The sequence below is a fragment of the Elephantulus edwardii genome, unplaced genomic scaffold, assembly GCF_000299155.1.
Source record: "Elephantulus edwardii isolate Elephantulus edwardi_28Jun2011 unplaced genomic scaffold, EleEdw1.0 scaffold00086, whole genome shotgun sequence".
Taxonomy (NCBI): domain Eukaryota; kingdom Metazoa; phylum Chordata; class Mammalia; order Macroscelidea; family Macroscelididae; genus Elephantulus; species Elephantulus edwardii.
The window spans coordinates 4,223,218-4,243,126 of NW_006399836.1; the positions used below are offsets into that span (position 1 = coordinate 4,223,218).

The 19,909-nt window shown below is 40.8% G+C and overlaps 2 protein-coding genes across 3 annotated transcripts in view; one reads left to right on the plus strand and one right to left on the minus strand.

Moving 5' to 3' along the window:
* Positions 1-2,773, minus strand: part of XPNPEP3 (X-prolyl aminopeptidase (aminopeptidase P) 3, putative) — an 81,407-nt gene extending 78,634 nt beyond the window's left edge. Inside the window, exon 1 of the mRNA XM_006890092.1 lies at positions 2,716-2,773. The gene's annotated coding sequence lies outside the window, so the exon portion shown is untranslated. The remainder of the gene's footprint in view (positions 1-2,715) is intronic.
* A 508-nt stretch (positions 2,774-3,281) lies between these two features.
* ST13 (suppression of tumorigenicity 13 (colon carcinoma) (Hsp70 interacting protein)) overlaps positions 3,282-19,909 on the plus strand; it is a 38,441-nt gene continuing 21,813 nt past the window's right edge. Inside the window, exons 1-4 of one of the 2 annotated variants that reach the window (XM_006890093.1) lie at positions 3,282-3,505; positions 10,176-10,233; positions 12,762-12,837; positions 15,815-15,885. In XM_006890093.1, coding sequence (XP_006890155.1) covers positions 3,396-3,505; positions 10,176-10,233; positions 12,762-12,837; positions 15,815-15,885 — 315 coding nt within the window. In that variant the 5' untranslated portion in view covers positions 3,282-3,395. The remainder of the gene's footprint in view (positions 3,506-10,175; positions 10,234-12,761; positions 12,838-15,814; positions 15,886-19,909) is intronic. The other variant, XM_006890094.1, reaches the window with a different exon arrangement.

Genomic DNA, 19,909 nt, shown 5'->3' on the forward strand with positions numbered 1-19,909 from the left:
TCCTATTAAAATTATTTACCTACTTGTGTCCCCTGAGGGTAGAAACTTCTTGGGATGTCTTCAGGTTGAGTATGACCATACTTACCCTATGAACAACAAATCTGAACACTGTGCTATTCTGTGCCATACTCACACTTTCTGACACATTACAGCCTATTAGGACAGTCACCGTGTAAATACACCTGGTCAAGGATCTTCCTCTCCTTCACTGACCCTTTCCCTTTCAAAGCATCATGTCCCTCTCCAAGGAATCGCCCCTCTGAGCAACATGCCCTAAGTATGTGAAGCAAAGCCTCATCATCTTTGCCTCCAAAGAATATTCTCGCTGCACTCTTTCCAAAACCTATTTTCGTTCTTTTGACAGCCCATGGGATGTTCATTATTCTTCTCCAATTCTACAGCTCAAAGGCATCAATTCTTCTGTCATCTTTATTCACTGTTCAGCTCTCAGATGCACAGCAAGTGACTGGAAAGATGATGGCTTGAATCAAGCACACCTTAGTCCTCAAACTGACATCACTACTCCTGAATAATTTGGAGGTCTCTAACTGCAGATCTTCCCACTGCAATACATCTCCTTATTTCCTGACTGCTGGTACCAAGGGTGTTAACTGTGGATCCAACCAAGACAAAGTTGTGGACAGTTTCAGTCTTCATCTACCATGATGTTATCTATCGGTCCAGTGGTAAGAGGGATAACTTAGAAGACTATATTGTGTTAACAGCTGCATAATAGGATTAATGAAATCTCACTTTGGCCAGGTTAATCTTTAGCTAGTCAATACATTTTTCACTTCAGAAATGGACATCCTGATAGATAGTTTCCTGTGATATTCAATTCTTTGTACTTAAGAGCTTTTCTAGAGAGGAGGAACTGAGAATGCCACATTTCTAATTTAAAAAAAAATTTTTTTAAATTTTTTTTTTTTGCGTGTGTACCATCAAATCGGATCTGACTGGTACAGGAGGAGATTGTCCCTCCTTCCCCCACAGAGCATCTGGTGGATTTGAACTGTGCGCCTCTGGGATTGCAGTGCAGCTTCTTGCCACTAGGCCACCAGAGCTCCCTTAAAATGCCACATTTCTGTTTCAGCTGCTCAAGTCAGTAGAATTTTAAAACTTTACCACTTAATAAAAGGACGGTATTAACAGTATTTATAATTTGTCATCACCGCATTTCCTAAGCTCCATACCACTTTCCTATACAAGTCTTTTGGTTGTCTTCCTCTCTCTGACTAGATTGAATTACTCTAGTAATGGGAAGCTACATCCATGTAAGTTAATGGGTCATTCTTTCTGATCCCCTGAATGAATGAAACCAAGGTAAGATTTAATGGTGGTATAATAGAAAAAGATCCCAGCATGTTAGTCTGAGATTCTGTGTTTCTGCTTTTTAGAAATAAAAGGGAGCTATCTGCCCTAACTTACTGACTTTCCAAGGAGATAATTCAGTGAGAAAGTCACTATGTTATTATCGTTATTGTACCGTCGAGAGTTGGAACTGATCTCCAGCGTGTTTTCAGTTGCTAGCTGCAACTGTGAACTACAGGCCTTTGGGATTGCAGTACTGCTGCTTGCCATTAGGCTACCAGAGCTCTCGGGGTACTGGGCTGTTAAATTTATTAATTCATGGAGGCAAACCGAAACATAATATTTTTCAAATGTTTTGGAATGTGTAATCAAAAGTCTAATCCTAAACCTTAATTATGTATTACAAATTCCAAGATTTTTATACAAAGCCCCTACAATTCTACAAACAGACATGTAAAAGATAATTCTGGCTCAAAATCATAGGTATGTGACATATGTGACCCACAGTCAGGGGCCGCTTTCTGTAGCCTTATTACTAGAACTGAAGAGCAAGTTCTGCGCATTGGACAACTATTCATTTTTCTTTTTCATAGTAAAAGCATAGTCCTGACAAACACTCCAATCTTAATGAACTAAAACGTCAACCTAAGAAACGTATGACTAGACATAGCTTTAATGACAAATAATCTTGGTTCACACACTAACCACAAATTTATTCCCCACAATTAAAGTACGATGCAACTGCACATTCCCCTGCAAGGCTGATGTTTCCACTTCACTGATCAAGCTCTATGTCCATCAGTTTAATTGCTCTCAATACAGAACTAATTTTTAATTTTTTTTTAAGGAAGTCTTATCACTGGGCTCCTTTGTCTCGTTTTCCCAAATTGGGCTTTCGAAAACAAAAACCAAACCACCCCAAACCCGAGTGCATTTTCCAACAGTGCCTCTTTTGAGAGGAACTGCGCAAAGGATTTGTGTATTAACTTTCACTTTCTTCTATATTCTGGAGCCAACTCTTAAACTCTTGAAATGCACGAAAACAGGGTTTTAGAGAAACTTAAAACAAGAACTACATGACTTTGTTATTAAGCCAGTGTAAAAACTGACACAACTTTTTAAAGTCCGAGAAACTCTGCAGACTTTTTGCTGGGGGATGGCATACACGTTTCTCGCTGCAGCCATTTCCCAGGTTACCTTAACCCTAGACAGAGCACCTTTTCCAAAGAGCAACAAGGAAAAGCGCGCAGAGCACATAGACCCTTTTGAAGGGAAGGGCGCCAGCAAAAGAGAGACGGCTGAACCGGTGTTCGCCTGAAATCAACTTGGATTCTTCTGAGATGCCTCGGGCTTTTCAGCAAGTTTCGGGGGGAAGAGGGAGACACTGGGGGAATAAAGGCTAACCTGAGAGGCCACGGGCACTTGCTACGGCGGGCACCAGCTTAGAGGCCAAGAGCGGGCAAGGCATGGCGGGTATCACCCACGAGTCAGGAAGGGAAGAAATCAAAACCACGGGGAAAACCGCAGCCAGCGAGGCCGCGTCGCCAGGAAACCGGGCAGCAGCCCCGCCCCTTCCGGAAGACGCCGCTCGCTGGCCTTTCCTTCCGCCGCGGCGCAGCGTGTTGACGTCATGCCCAGCGCCGAGGCTGCCTTTTCGACCGGCCGGCCCTAATTGCGTCATGGCGTTATGCTCCCGTTGATGCGCATCCTCAAAGAATGTCCTATTCCGAATGGCTCCCTTGAGGGGCTCATGGCTCCCGCCATTTGACATGGCCAATGTAGAGGTGTCACCCATCCGATGAACCCGCACCTGCGTAGAGAAGCAGGCAACAGCATGGACAGCCATGCTTCTAGAAGGTTCTAGGCAGTGCGCAGGAGCGCAGATGGCGGGGGTAGACCTGAGCGAGCGAAGGACCCGGGGTCACGAGACTGTCGGGTGGGCGGAGCCAGCGGCCGGGGAGGTTCTAGTGTGTTCTGCCTCGCGGCCCCCGCCCCCTTGTGCACGGTCACGCTGAGCCAGCGCCCGGGCCTGGAATCGGCTCCTAGTCGCCGCCGCGCCCTCCACCTCCTGCCCCCTGCGGATCATGGATCCCCGCAAAGTGAGCGAGCTTCGGGCCTTCGTCAAGATGTGTAAGCAGGACCCTAGCGTTCTGCACAGCGAGGAAATGCGCTTCCTGAAGGAGTGGGTGGAGAGGTGAGACCCAGGCCCGAGGACCGTTGGGGGTGGCCGGCTGGAGGGCGGAGCTGGGCCGCCGCTGCTGCGGGGCCGAGGCGAGGGCTGCACAGCGGCCTGGGCGAGCAGGGCCGCGCGGGCTGGGGGAGCAGCAAAAGTAGTGGTGGGGGCCTCTTCGATCGGCTACTGGAGGATCTAGGCCTTGGCTGGTAAAAGGGGCGGGAAAGGAGGGAACAGAGCTGGGTTCCTGCACCTTGGCTCGCCGGGAGTTTATCTACATGTTAACCGCTGTAAAAGTGAGAGTGGTGGGGCGAGGTGGGCACCCCAAGACATGCGCGGGATTTGTGAAGCTTTAAATCTGGTGTCCGCCCTAGTCGCATTGGCGCACACCACATGCTTTAAGGGACTGTTGTTTTGAATCGCCAATCACTTATAACTTGTAATTTTAGTAAATTGTTACCAAGTAACTCATTTAATAGGTGCCCAAATTGCTATAATAAAAGTAATCCAGTTTGATTACCATTAGATTCAAAGAGATCGTACTGCGTACGATTGCCTTGGCAGGCACTTGTTAAATGCCGCCATTGGTGGCCATTAGTGTCGATGACGCCTCAAGCACACACTTTTAAAGAAAGGTGATTTTTAGGGCATCAGCGTGCTGCTAGGATTTGTTTGTTATCTTTTTACTCTTGAGTGCTTTGCTATGTGCTCGAAGTTAACTGAATAGTACTTTTCAGTTAGGTGCTGGGAAACAGTCTAATTGGGGACATGGAATGAACACAGACTGTATGTTTTCTTCATTGTATTATAATGCACTTTACAGGAGGCCTGCATGAGGCAGAAGGAGTGAGGGGGAACGATCCCTCCACCCCTTAGATGATCTTAAAAATTAATACTGTGTAACAAATTCCACACTTTCCAATGATGGATACTGTGTAAAAGCATTCTTATGTATGGGTTTGGGGTTTTTTTAAGTGTTATTTTCATGGTAAGAAATAAAACTGACAAGTATTTGAAATAATGTTTTTCTCAGTAAGCTTGGTTTGTTTGTTTTATTTTATTTTATTTTATTATTTGTGTGTACCATCAAATCAGATCTGACTGGTACAGGAGGGGACTGTACCTCCTTCCCCGGGAGAGGATCTGGTGGATTCGAACCGTGGGCCTCTGGGATTGGAGTGCAGCTTCTTGCCACTAGGCCACCAGAGCTCCAGTAAGCTTGTTTTAAGAAGCATAAGTTTAAAAAAAAATCTTAATTGTTGTATGGTGGTAGAATAATTTTTTTAAGAGGTTTCGCAGCTTTTTTCCTTAACTGCTACAAGATGTTTGCCCCAGTTGTATGTGTAAACTTCTGAGGGCATTGAAAGTTAAACTAGTACTCACTTAAAGGTGCATGGTGGTTATAGTGCTTGATGCCGTAAACCGGAAAGGTCATCCGTTTGAAATCACTAGATAGCTCTGTGGAACAAAGATGGCTCCTTGTCTTGGAAAGATTAATAAAACCTTCAAAAACCTGATAGTGGGTTGCTAGGAGTCAAAGTAGACTTCAGAGAAGTGGATTAACTTACAAAGTAAGAGCCAGAACTCAACTTTATTCCTTCCCACTTCCACTCCTGCCCCCACCTGGCCCTTCCATGGGGGGCGAGCTACCATTTTATATCTGTTCTTTATTTACAGGAAAATATATGCATTTTGGTTGGTTTGGAATTTTTTTCTCTATCACAGGCTCCACCTTTCATGAGCTTTACTGTAAATGTATGACTATTGTTAACAACCAACAAGAATTACATGAATTCTTTGTTTTTTCAAGAAGGAAAAGAGCAAATTGTTGTTAAAGAAATGACATTTCCCCAGATTCTGTATTTTTAAAAAAATTTTGAAATTATTTGACTTATTTTTGATAATCATTAAACTGGCAATCTTTTTTTTTTTTTTCCTGAAGTACTGGAACATAAATTTCAGAGCTAGTAATTAAGGCATTGGAAAAGACATCAAGATGAGAACAGTGGTGGATCAGAGAAAGACCCCCCCTCCGCTCAAGATGGAATGATACGGTGACTCTAATTATGAGCTCAAGCATGTCAGATATAGTGAGAATGGTTTAGGGACGAGCCAGGTCAAGAGCTGCAGTTGTTAGGTGCTGTTGAGTGCCTGTGAACAAACAACACACCTGAATCCAGCATGTGCCATTGACATAGTTTCTTGACACACTTGAGCCCATTGTTGCAGTCACCATGTTAGCCCATCTCGTTTGGGATCTTCCTCTATTTCGTTGACCCCTCACTTTTTTAAGAGAGTAGCCTCTGCTAGCTACATGCCTAAAGTATGAGAGATGAAACTTTGCCTGCCATCCTTGTCACCAGTGAGCACTTTGCACCTTTTACAAGATGTACTTGTCTTGGGAGCTCTGGTGGCCTACTGGCAAGAAGCTGTACTGCAATCCCAAAGGTACATGGCTCAAATCCACCAGATGCTATGCCGGAGAAGGAGGGATAATTTCCTCCTGTACCAGTCAGATCTGATTTGATGGTACATGCACACAAAAAAATAATAAAATAAAATTAAAAAAAAAATATTTACTTGTTTGATCTTTTTGCAGTCCATGAGCTATTCAGTACTCTTCTCCAACAACACAACTCAAAGGCATCAGGTCTTCTGTCATCCTAATTTATTGTCCAGTTCTCAGATGCATAACAAATGATTGAAATGACTGTGGCCTGATCAGGTACACCTTAGTCTTTAAACTGACATCCTTGCTCTTCAGTATTTTGGCAAGATCCCTGACAGCAGACTTAAAAAATGCAATATATCTCCTGACTGATGCTACCAAGGGTGTTGATTTTAATAATTCTCTGTATTGAATACGTAGATATTCCAGAAAGCTTACTTAAAACGTACATGCATTTATTCTTTCCTATCTACTTATTAGTGGTAAAGTCTTAAAATTAATGTCATTATTCCTAAAATTTCAGGTAGATCGGACATCTACCACAGGAAGAGATAGCTGTTAACTAAAGGTGAATATTACAATGATGGAATACTACACCATTCCTGATAGAGAGGAAAAGATGACATTGAAAATTAAAACATGCCACGACCAAGGTTTAGCTTAAGTGATTATGGCTTGTGACTGTGTAAGGAATTCTAGGTTAAGCTCCGGAAACTGTTATGTCAGACATTACCACTGCTCTCTGCCCCCCCATCCCCCTGCCCCAATCATGTGTCTTAATTTTAATGGCTCCTGTGGATGGTTTCCGTTTTTCCTTCTGGATTCTGTTTATGATTATCTTGTAACATAGATAACTATAACCCACAGCAGATTTGTATGCTGTCAAATTAAGAAACTTAGGAATGAGGGCCTATGTGATCCCATATGAGAAAGGTTTTTACAACAACCCTGCTCGATTGTATGATAAAAGCCTATAATGTTGGCAGAGTTGATATTTTTTTGCTTTTGTTTTGGTGGGGGAAACTAGCTTGGAATCATTAATGGGATTTAAAAAAAAAAAATTTATAAATTGGTGAGAGAACTCTGGTGGCCTAGTAGGTAAGGAGTTGTGCTGCCAACATAGAGACACACAGTTCGGATCCACCAGTTGTTCCTCAGAAGAAGGACGGACAGCCTTCTTTTGTGCAGTTTACAACCTCTGAAACTCCTCTGGGTGGTCAACTATATATGAGTTGCTTCTGACTCAGTGGCACATAATGACATAAATTAGTGTTACCTTCTGGTAGTTAGAGAATTTGTAGTGTGAGTAAATCTGAATCTAGTTTATGAGTGAATCCTCTTGTGTTTTTCTTCTACATACTGTGAATTGTTTGGAACACAATTATCTCTTAGAGAAAAGTTGCAAGTATAAAATACAGTGAGCTTTTTTCCTGAATTGATCGTGAAGTGCCAACGTTATTTTATGAACACTATGGAATAGTTTAGAATGAATATTTTTTAGCGAGTACGGAACAATCCACAAACTCAGAAAATAGTGAAGTATTAATACAGCCAAATTCTGAGACTCTCGTATTACATTTTGCTGTCAGGTTTCTTAGAATCCTCCGTTCTGAATTCTGAAATGATTCTTCTGTTTCCCCCAGAGTTTCATGGCCTTGACACTTCTGAAAATTACAGACCAGTAATTTTGTAGAGTTGCTCTCAATTTGGAATTGTCTTCATTCTCAACCTGGATTTTCTGTAGATTTAGATGCAGCGTCATGTGTTTTTGACAGGAAATACTGACCGGAATATTAACATTAACTGTTGTGGCTCTTGCTCATATCATATTGGATATATTCTTGGACCATGTTTTTTGAGATATAGGAAAAACAGCTTTAGCAGCTCAGTGTCATTAAAAATTAACTGCAAAGAACTAGCATTTGATAACTGTGCCTCTTGAAAAAATAGAACAAAATTTTAAAGAAATTTGTTGTATTATGCTTATTGTTGTTACAGTACTGAGTTGAAAATTTAGATGAGTTTTTTTATCTGCCAAGAGTAAATGAGATTGGAAAAGTCTGCATTTTTAAAGAGTGTACATGGCAAAATTGTTCATGTACAATTTAGTGACATGGACTACATTCTTCGAATTGTGCACTTACTCTAATTCTCCCTTTCTGAGTTGTGCCTCGTTCAGTAACATACATTTTATTAATGTCTTCCCAAATGCTTCTGTCTAATTTTTCCAATTGCTTTTCTCCATTTGACAGCATCTAATGTTGTTGTTAAGTGCCATCGAGTCTTAGCTGCCCTATAAATGAAAACCATGGACACTTGTATAACTTTGGTCGTTTCTACATGTTCACAGAGTTTTTGGAGGCAAACCATTCGGGAAGTGGATGCCACTCCTTCTTCCAAGCTTGTTTTACTCAATCTCCACCACTGTCCACCCTGGGTAACCATTATCGCATTTGGCACATCAGTGTTACAGTGTTTAGCATCACAGCAACCACTAGTTACTTCTGTACAGCAATGCACAGACCACTTAGAAGGACATTTGACCCCCCAAAAAACCCAATTTTTAAATTATTTTTAATTACAGCCTGAGGCCCACAGATTAAAATCACCCACCTTGGCCTTGGTAGCGTTAACTTTCTGTTCACTAGGACAACATAGCTCTCTCTCTGTTGTCGTTGTTAAGTGGCGAGGACTCATAGCGACCCATGTTGTTAGGTGTCATCAAGTTGGTTCTGACTTCTGGAGATCCAGACCTGCAACTTCCTTACAGCCTTCGACATTGTTTGAGCCCACAGTTGCAGCTCCTGTGTCAGTCCATCGTGTTGAGGGTCTTCTGTCATATGCGTGATGAGATGTTCTCTTGGAATTTATCATCCCTCCGGATAATATGTCCAGAGTAAGGGAGATAAAGATGATAGAACACTAGCTTCAGGTGCTCACCCATCATCCATGGCTCCAGAAAATCTGCAGTTCATGAGTATTTGAAATTCTATTCTGCATATCCTCCATTTGGTCAGATTTCTTCTCTAAAATCTTTGATCTAAGTGTTCACTTAAGTGTAGCAGAGCACCATCCAGTTCTTTTGGTCATTGTGGAGGTATTTAGCACACAGTACACAACTCACTGCTCTTAAGTTGGTTTAGACTTTGAGAGATCCTCCTCCTTTGGGTTTTTTTCCCTTCTCATCCCAGTTTTCGTAAGAGTCTCTGGTGTAGTGTGTTGACCCAACGGTGGTGCCTCTCTGGCAGTTTGACTTCTCCAGCTGCACACTGGGTGGAAGATGGGAAATCCTCTCCCCTGCTTTATGGCTTCCAGAAAACCCACCCGAGGTTCAGCTGGGAGTCACTTCTAACTCCAAGGTTTGGAGTGTGAGTTTTTGTTTGAGTGACTTCAAGGGAGAGAGAGATGGTCTTTTTCCTCCCATGCAATTCACAGCCTTTCAAATGCTAGGTCAGCTATGAATCTGTTGACTTAATGACAGTGAGTTGAGGGAGAATTTTCCTAGATTTATACTTTGTACATTCCACATTCCATTTATTATGGATGTTTTCCGTTGTTGCTCTTTAAGTCTTGCCACTTCAGCAAATGAAGGGCTTTGATTGAGTAAAACCTTTACCCATTGCCATTGATGCATTAAGGTGACGTGTTTTGAGTGAGCTTCATCTCTTCCCCAGTTGCAGAGTAGTAATTTGAGTGCCTTCCAATCTGAGGGCCTCATCTTCTGGCACTGTATTGTGCTGCTATTTATAACATTTCCAACAGCTTATTTTAGCAGTCAGGCCTGCTTTCTCATTTGTCTTAGTAGTGTGGAAGCACCCACGAAAACCTGTTCATCATGGGTGAGCTTGCTGGTTGTTAGGTTTTCGCACTGAACGGAAGGCCAAGAACTCAAGGAAGGGACTAGAGAAAGAAAGGAAGTTAAGCCTTATTAAGGGGTCTCCAGGGTGGGATTCCTTGGTCTGCAGAGGGAGGAACAGGCAGAGGGCACAGACCAAGGAAATAAAAGGGGATTAGGGCAGGTTTTATAGTGAGGGTCTTCAGGGAGAGAAGGGAGGACCATTCCATTGTGGGTTAGTCAGGTGGATGGTCTCTTAGGGAGGGAAGAGAGTGACACTCCATGGTAGTTTAGGCTGTTCGTTTCTGAATGTCTTAATCTTTTTTCCTTTTTTCTTTTTTAGGCATAAACGTGTGCTTGACTTAGTGAATTGTAGTTTTCTAAACATATCTTTTTTTCTTCTCAAGCATGGGTGGTAAAATACCTCCTGCTACTCATAAAGCTAAATCAGAAGAAAATGCCAAGGTAGGTTATAAATCTCATTTGTGTTTTTAATAAAATCCTGTAAGGTTGCTTGGGGATATATTTTAATTGCTCTCAAGTTACCACTTTTCATTTTCCCCAGGGACGCTTAAAAATAAGGGTTTTGTAAAATTTGTTTCAAGAACAGATCTCTGAAATCTAGTTTTAATAGAATCTTGGATTGAATGTATATTATGCTTTTGGGTGAATATCATATATTTCCTATGTCTGGCTTGTAAACGTTCTACTCTGAAGGTATGCCTTTGTAGTCTTCATCATTAGACCTTTGACACCTCTTATCCATGTATTTATATTTGCTAAGTGAATGAGGAGAAATGTGGGGTCAAGATTGGTGGACGATTTATCAACAACCTGCGTTACGTGGATGACACAACCCTGCTTGCTGAGACTGAAGAGGACCTGAAGCGCCTGCTGCAGAGTGTCAAGGACTGCAGCCTACAATATGGATTGAGGCTCAATGTCAAGAAGACAAAGATTCTCACCACTGGACCAATCGGCAGCATCAGGATGGATGGTGAAGGGATTGAGATTGTACACAGCTTTAGTTTGCTTGGCTCCATAGTCAATAGTCTTGGCACCAGCAGCCAGGAAATCAAAAGGCGCATTGCCATGGGAAAGTCTGCTGTTAGGGACCGCTCCAAAGTACTGAAGAGCAATGGTGTCTCTCTGGAGACTAAGGTGCGTCTGATACAGGCTTTGGTCTTCCCAATGACTTGTTTTATGCATCAGAGAGTTGGACAGTGACCAAGGAGGATAGAAGGAGAATTGATGCCTTTGAGCTGTGGTGCTGGAGAAGAGTATTGAGAATACCATGGACTGCTAGGAAAACAAACAGATTTGTCCTGAAAAGGGTTAAACCAGGTGGCTCCTTGGAGGCAAGGATTCTGAGGCTCCGTCTAACATACTTTGGACATGTTGTGAGGAGAGACCGGTCCTTGGAGAAGGACATCATGCTTGGGAGGGTGGAGGGACAGCGCAGGAGAGGAAGGCCCTCTATGAGGTGGATTGATTCAGTGACTGGGATAATTGGGATGGGAGTGTCAGAGACAGTGCAATTGGCATAGGACAGAGTGGAGTTTAAGGCTGTTGTACATAGGGTCGCTATGAGTCGCAGGCGACTCGACGGCACATAACAACAACAAGTGAATGAGCATGTAACCCAAATCAAGAACTCCTGATTTGTTTGTTTGTTCCATCTAAGACATGCTTCAGAGCATAATTATGAAACAGCGGGTGGTGCGTATATGTATGTAAGGTTAGGAAGGAGGTTGTCAGTTGCTAAAGTTTAGGGATGAGGAGGAAATGTTTCAGAACATGTCCTTCAAAGTTCTTCTCTCTCTCTCTATATATATATATATGTATATATGTATGTATGTATGTATGTAAATTTTACAGTCTAGATGGTCCCCTCATTTCCCACCTCCAGGTCTTTTACTTTCTCAAGTTGAAATTTGCTTTTTTTACTAAAAGGCAACATACGTTCTTTCTATTAACTGAAATGAGAAAAATTCAGAAACAAAAGCTCAGCAAATTGTTTTCCTTTCAGGTGAGTCATTTCTCAGTTTGGTAGTTTCTGAGCCATAGGTAAGATCTTGCACTGTATCTCTTGTATGAAAACAAAACTATATTTCATCTGTATCTTTGCTAAAATTTTTGTAGTAATACTTTTATTTATAATAATGAATAATATTTTTCTCACTATCTGCCAGAGCATGCATGTTGCTGTTGTGTGCTGTGTGCTGTCAAGTCAGAGCCAACCCTCCCAGGGATTTTCAGAGGCAGTTAATTGCATGGGGAGAGATTGCTCTCTTTTCTCCCTCAGAGAAGCTAGTGGATTCGAACCACGGGTCTTTGAAATGCAGTGCACATTCTTACCATGGAGCCATCAGAGATTTACAAATACTTAAAAAGTTGGGACATTGATCCCAATTTTTATAAACAAAGGGGGAAACAACCTAAATAACTGGTTAAATAACTTATAATACCCTCATAAAGTAGAATGCATAAAGGTGGGCTGATGATGGTAATTGTTGACGGTAGAGATTTGTTAAGTGTAAAAGGCAGGGGGAAGGATTGTCTTATATACAGGGAGAATTACGTGCTGGTGGCTTATAGGATGCAAAGGAAATTTGATTTCCATTGTTTGGGAATTACAGTTCCACAACAGGAAATGTATTAGGCTGTTTAGAGTTTTTTAGTCTTATGAGTACTCAAGCCTTATTTTACAGAAACACTCATGTATTATGGAGAGTTATTGGCTAACCTGTCTGCATAGTTTACTGTTAACCAGTTGCATTAGCTTTCTAAAATCCAATTTCTTGAATTCCAAAAAATGTAACTCAAAAGATTTGGATGAAGGGCTAGATTGAAATGTAATTTTTTAAAAGGTTGTCAGTACAAGAAAAGTGAAATGTATTATACATGAATAACTTCCACATAAACATGTATTATTCAGTGTATAGGGTTTTGTCATGAAATACTAATAGCATTGTTTGTCTTCTCTCTGCTAGGAACAAAAACCAGATAGCAAGAAGCCAGAGGAAGACTTAAAGACAGATGAGCCATCAAGTGAGGAAAGTGATCTAGGTAAGGAGAGGTTTGTGCTTTTTTAAAAAAATGTATTTGTTTATTTACATTTTAATGAAAGTTTATAAAGAACTTGGATTTCCATTCATTCATTGTTGCACATGAGGGTTGTGCTTTTTAGGGGAGGGTTCTGTGTTGACTTTCTTAGGAAAAATGGCTGTATTGGCACAGATACAAAGACATGTCGAGCCACTTAAAAAATTGTAAAAAGGAGGGAGCTCTGGTGGCCTAGTGGCAAGAAGCTGCACTGCAATTCCAGAGGTAATGTGGTTTGAACTCCCCAGATGCTTTGCTGGAGAAGGAGGAGCAATCTCCTTCTGGACTGTAAAAAGGAACAGCTGAAATTAGTTTGAATAATGTATTTAAGCCAGTGTATCTAAACAGTGTTTTAACATGTGGTAAGTATAAAATAATTAATGAAATCTTGCTCTTAGCACATCTTGTTTCATTACCACATGTCTGGAATCAGAACCTACTTCTCCACATCCAGTTGTCATTAGGGTGACTCTGACTCCTGCTAGTCTGGAACTCCATTGGAGTTTCTGGCTTGAGTAAGTGTGGGTGTGGGGTTGTGTGTTGTCAAGTCAGAACCAACTCACAGCTGATGCACCAGTGTTTTTTCAGAGGCTGTGAATCACATAGGAGGAGATTGTCCATCCTTCTGTGGGTAAATTTGAACCACATGCCTTTGGGATTGCTATGCAGCTTCTTACCCACAAGGCCACCAGAGCTCCCCACTATACATGAGTTTTATAGTTGACTTTCTAGAACTAGATCACAGAGTCTTTCTTTCCAGCCTCCTATATTTTGGTTGACATTGGATTGTGAAAAGTTTCAGTGTAACTTTTTGTATCTTTTAATTATAACAAACTTCTTTTCAGTGGAGCTCCATAATATGCAGAATAATACCTGAGAAAATGGCAGATCACTTCCTTTTTTCTTGTTATTGTTGCGTGTTTTTGTTTTGTTTTGGAGGGTATATTTGGGGGTTGGGGTTTTTTTTCCTGTTTAAAAGAACACGAGTATTTCCCAAGAAAATTTGAATTGATATTAACAGTAAAGTTTTGACACAACTCTTAAAATATTCAACCACTCACTACGTGTTAGTAGAGAAATAGACAATAATTAGTCGTCTCCAGAATGAAATCAAATGCTCCATAAATGAATAGTATTGCATAGCATTTGCATACGTAAACTTAATAATTATCTCCCTGGTACTTTTTATAGAGTGTGATTCAGAAAACAGATCATAAAATGTTTTCCATGTACATCAGTCATACAATGAAAGTAAATAAAACGTCAGTCTCTCATCAAATTTTAGTCAGTACAGACTTCTTACCTGGAAACTAAAGGAAAAGTAGTGACAGCATTTCAGATCTTTAAATTGTTAGAAAAGTTTCACATTCTACTGGCAATTGTTTTTTGGAAGATCATCCACTTTTTGTAGAAATAAGCCTTTTAAAAAAATCTTTGTCATACTTTTTTAACAGTTTCTAAGTCTGTGACCATTTTTTCAAATCAAGTTTCTAAATACAGATAATTTTACTATTGTGCATGAAACAAGCTGTTTTCATGGGTAGACTTTATTAGTTATTCAGTTCTCATTTTTCCCGTTTCTTTAAAAAAAAAAAATCTTGTTTTGTTTATCATTGAATCAGAACTGACTGTCACAGGAGGAGACTGCCCCTCCTTCTCCAGTGGGACATCTGGTGAATTTAAACTGACCGGTTTAGGATTGCAGCGCAGCTTCTTGCCACTAGGCCACCAGAGCTCTCTTTCTCCCATTTTTAAAATTGTGATTTTAATGAAAATTTATAAAAAAGTTTGATTTTTCAGGGGAGCGGTGTCACCACCCCGACACTCTGCCCTTCTCCAGCCCTTTGGACTGCTTAAATTTTATTTTTGTGCCACACACACAAAAAAAGTTTGATTTTCATTCATTCATGGTTGCACATTTTCCTCCCTACCTGCTGCCAGTTGACTTTTTTAGAAGAAAGAAAATATTCATTGTCAGTTCTCATTTTGGTGGCTTACTTAGCTTTTTTTTTTTTTTAACTACAGAGAGAAAACTTACCCGATTCTCTAATAATTTGCTTTAAATGTATCAATATTAATATATTTAGACTTTGTTATATATAACAATTGTTTTCCTGTGTTTTGCAAATTTCTAGCGTCATACACCTTGAAATTTGCAACTTTTCAGTGTCTTCTGTTTTGTTTTTAGCATTGTCTTTGGAACATGATTGTGCATTAGCACTTAGCCTTTATTTTAAATTTAAAAATTTGTCTATAATAGTTGTTTTTGTGTGTGGATTTTTTTTTTTTTTGTGTGTGTGTGTGTGTGTGTACTGTCAAATTGGATATGACTGGTACAGGAGGAGGTTGCCCCTCCTTCTCCAGCATAACATCTGGTGGATTTGAACCATATACCTCTGTGATTGCAGTACAGCTTCTTGGTACAGCTTCTTGCTGCTAGACCGCCAGAGCTTCCTCAAAAAATTTCTGTAATAGTTTTAAAACAAAATATATTAAAATTAACTGATTTATACCAAAGATATATTAATTTTTGCTGTGTACATAGAATATTTTTAAAAAACCATGTTATATCAATGTATTGGAAAAAATTAGTGAGTTGAATCAGCTCAGTGATTCAGTTCATTTGAATCAGTTCAGTTTATCTCTGTGTGTATAGCACCTGGTACATGCCAGCATTTACACCACAATATTACGATAACTTTCTTACATGGTGAGGAGGTAAAATTGAAATTTAATCTAACCAAAATTGTGAAGTTGTATTTAATGGAAGAGTATTTTAAAATAAGTCTTCAGTATTTAGGTGTAAATGAATATAATCGGTTTCTGTTTCTCTGTTACATGTTGCATTAAGTCACATTTAAAAATTACAATATCTTTATATGACTAGTGGCAACTGTAGTAGACATGACAACTCTTAATGGCATATTTTAAACTTTGACAGAAATTGATAATGAAGGTGTGATTGAACCAGACACTGATGCCCCTCAGGAAATGGGAGATGAAAATGTAGAGGTATGTTCAATGACATGTATTCCTTATTAAAATGAATAGGAAAATTCCGCCTTTTCCAATAATTTTATTATATGACTCTTCTAGGAAAAAGACCCATTTTTTACTTTAGTACTTTTACTTATCTCAACAAAATTGTACTTCAGTGTAAAATTCAGTGCTGTGTTCTCTAAAAAAGCAAAATTGTTGATACATGTAAGATTTTTAATTTAAGACATACGTAAAATTTTTTGTTGTTTTTACATGAAGCGAAAAATGGATTTTAGAGAGTAGCAGATCTCATGTCTATTGGTCAGACAGACCTTAGGAGGACGACGTCTGTAGACTGACAGGTTCAAATCTAGAAGTAGCCAGAGGTAACATCCAGTGAAAAAAGGTGGCCAGCGTTTCCAGTCTAGATATACTTGGTGAAGGCCACAGCCCTAAGGGGACTTCTACATGACGTCTAGGTAGTCATGTCATAATGCATTGCTTATAAGCTTGCTTCATTTATGTTATAAATGCAGCTCTCTCCTCATGTTCCATTAATACATGCAAAATTAAAGAGAATAGTCATGTTGTTGAAAAGATTTCTTCTTGAGCTACCCAGTTTTCCTCTCTGTGTATAATCTGACATTCAAAAATGACTGCAAAAGAAAATGAGGCTATCTTGACTAGACACACATTGAGACACAATTTTAACCACCACGTGTGTTTGCTAATTTTTACACTCTATTGATGGGGTACAAATAGAATCCATTTCAGTCCCGTCTGCACATAACTGTCTTCTAGATTACTTAGTGTAGACATGTGAATGGTTCCTTCTATGTTGTATTTGTTGAAACATTTCAGTTGATGTTCTTGTCAGTTGCTAGGGGCTTTCCTTTTGCCAGTGAAGTCTGGTTTTTTTTCCCTTTTAGTACCATGGCTTTTTGGTCAGATGCTGCCTTCTGCAGTGGTTGAATGTTGATCGCTCTGTAGTCCTTCCATCTTTTGATGCTTTCTTTGTCATTCAGTAATTTATCACTCGTTTGTTGCTGTTATGTACCGCTGGGATGGAACCAACCTGATCCTTCAGCAGGGTTTCTGACTCAGATAATCACATGGGAAGAGATTTCCCATCATTCTGCTGCACAGCTTCTTACCACTTGCCAGCCATGCAGTTTGAATCCATCAGCTGCTCTGCAGGAGAAGGATGAGTAGTCTCTACCTAGGCGATGAACTGCCTCTGAGAACCTGCTGGAGGGGTCAACTATGGGTTGGTTTGGACCAACAGTAAACAACTACTACTCCTTGCCATAGAGTTGGAATTTATCAGTAGTATCCTTAAATATTGCACTTACGGTGTTTTTGTTGTTATTTTAGCTGAATGTTTACTTTTATCTCCACATTTTTATCTTTTTTAACATTAATTTGAGGTCATACAGTATTTGTCCTTTTGCAATTAACTTTCTGTGCTTGGCATTAGGTCTTAAGGCTCTGTCCATACTGTAATGTGTACTGAGACTTCCCTTCTGCTGGATGACTAGTAGTCCATTGTGTGCATGTTTCATGTTTGGGTATTCATTTGTCCGTTGATATACAGTTAGGTTGTTTCTCCCTTTTGGCCTTTGTGAATAGGGCTCCATAACCATGGGCCTCAAAGTGCCTGCTTAGAGATTCCCTTATCTTGCGCTCACTTGTAGGAAAATACCACGGTAGTAAAGAAAAGAGATTTTGTTAGGTAAGAACACCTGAAGCTCTTGCTGCAGAAGGTCAAGGACTTTAGTCTCAATGTGTATTGAAGCTCAGCATCAAAAAGACAAAGATACTCACCATTGGACCAATTGGCAGTGCCATAATAGATGGAGAAGAGATTGAGGTTGCAACACTCTTGGCCCCAGGAGTCAGGAAATCAAAAGATGAATTGCACTGGGAAAATTTGCTATATATACCTCTCCAGAGTATTGAGAAACAGTGATGTCAGAGACTAAGGTATGCCTGATCCAGGCTGTTTTTCACATTTGCTTGCCATGTATCAGAAAGCTGAACATTCACTAATGACAGAAGAAAAATCGATGCCTTTAGGGGAGCTCTGGTGGCCTAGTGGCAAAAAGCTGCACTGCAATCCCAGAGATACTCGGTTTGAATCCACCAGATGCTCTACTGGAAAAGGAGGGGCAATCTCCTCCTGTACCAGTCAGATCCAATTTGACGGTACAGCAACCACACAAAAAGAATCAATACCTTTTCATTGTGGTGCTGGGAAAGAGTCTTGAACATATTATGGATTGCAAAAAAAAAAACCAAGTCTGTCTTAGAAACAAAGTTTCTCCTTGAAGGTTAGAATTATATTTTTATTATTATTATTATTATTATTAGTGTGCATGTACCGTCAAATCAGATCTGACTGGTACAGGAGGAGATTGTCCCTCCTTACCTGGCAGAGCATCTGGTGGATTTGAACCATGAGCCTCTGGGATTGCAGTACAGGTTCTTGCCTCTAGGCCACCAGAGCTCGAAGGTTAGAATTTTGAAGCTGTCTCATATTCTTTGTGCACCTGGCCAGAGAGACCTGTTCTTGGAGAAGGACATCCTGCTCAGAAGCAGACAGCACAGGAGAGGAAGACCCTGGATGAGGTGGATTGATAACAGGACAGAGGGGGTTGGTGGGTCGGAATTAGTGAGACTGGCTCGGGACAGGGCAGGCTTCAGAGCTGTTGCACATAGGGTTGTTGTGGGTCAAAGGTGGCTCGACGGCACATAACAACTCAGCACATAACTATAGCATGTACAGTAAAGAGGGAGCACTGGTAGCCTAGTGGTGAGTTGTTGAACTCTTAACCTGAAGGCATGTGGTTCGAATCAACCAGCTGCTCCCCAGGAGAAAGATGAACAGTTTTCCTCCTATGCAATTTACTGACTCTGTAAACTTGATGGAGGGTCAGCTAGTAATCTCTTCTCATTACAGGGCACATAACAACATACAGTAAAGATAAAAGGGTGGGAGACATGTTGTTGTTGTTGTTAATGTGCTGTCGAGTTGTCTGCGACTCAGAGACCCCGTGTACAACAACCCTAAACCCTGCTCTATCCTGTGCCAGTCTCACTGTCTCCGACACACCTAACCCATTACCCTAGTTACTAAATCAATCCATCTCATAGAGGGTCTTCCTCTCCTGCACTGATCCTCCACCCTCCCAAGTGTGACGTCCCTCTGCAAGGACTGATCCCTCCTTGCAACATGTCCACAATATGTCAGATGAAGCTTCAGAATCATTGCCACCAAGGAGCAGCCTGGTATAACACTCAACAGGACGAACCGTAGCAGTTCATTCCCTTAGCAGTCCTTGGTTTATTCAGTAGTTTTCTCCAGCACCACAGCTCAAAGTCATCAGTTCTTCTTCTATCATCCTTCTCTCAGTTCTTCTATTAAAAGAAGATGGAAGAAATATAGTCATTGTACCAAAAGGAATTGGCAGACACAGAAGATTTTCATGAAACAACATATGATGTAATGAAGGAAGAAGTTCAGGTGTCTTTGAAAGAATTGGGAATTGATGGTATAACAATTAACCTATTTCTACTAACAGATACTGTCCTAGATGTGCTCACCAAATTTGTGCCAAGAAATCCAGAGAACAAACACTGACTAGAAGAGATCTTTGTTCCCATTCCAAAGAAAGGTGATCCAACAGAGTCTGGAAATTACCGAACAATATCCTTAATATCACATGCAATCAATATTCTGCTGAAGATTATCCAAAAACGACTGGAAAAGCATATCAACAGAAAACTGCAAGAAGTGTAAGCTGGGTTTAGAAGGGGTCTTGGTGGTGGTTGTTGTTTTTATGTGCTGTCGAGTCGTTTCCGACTCATAGCGACCCTATGCACAACAGCCTTAACCCTGCTCTATCCTGCGACAACCGCACCGCCTCTGACACACCCATCCCGATTACCCCAGTCACCGAGTCAATCCATCTCATAGAGGGTCTTCCCCTCCTGCGCCGTCCCTCCACCCTCCCAAGCATGATGTCCCTCTCCAAGGACCCGTCCCTTCTGGCAACAT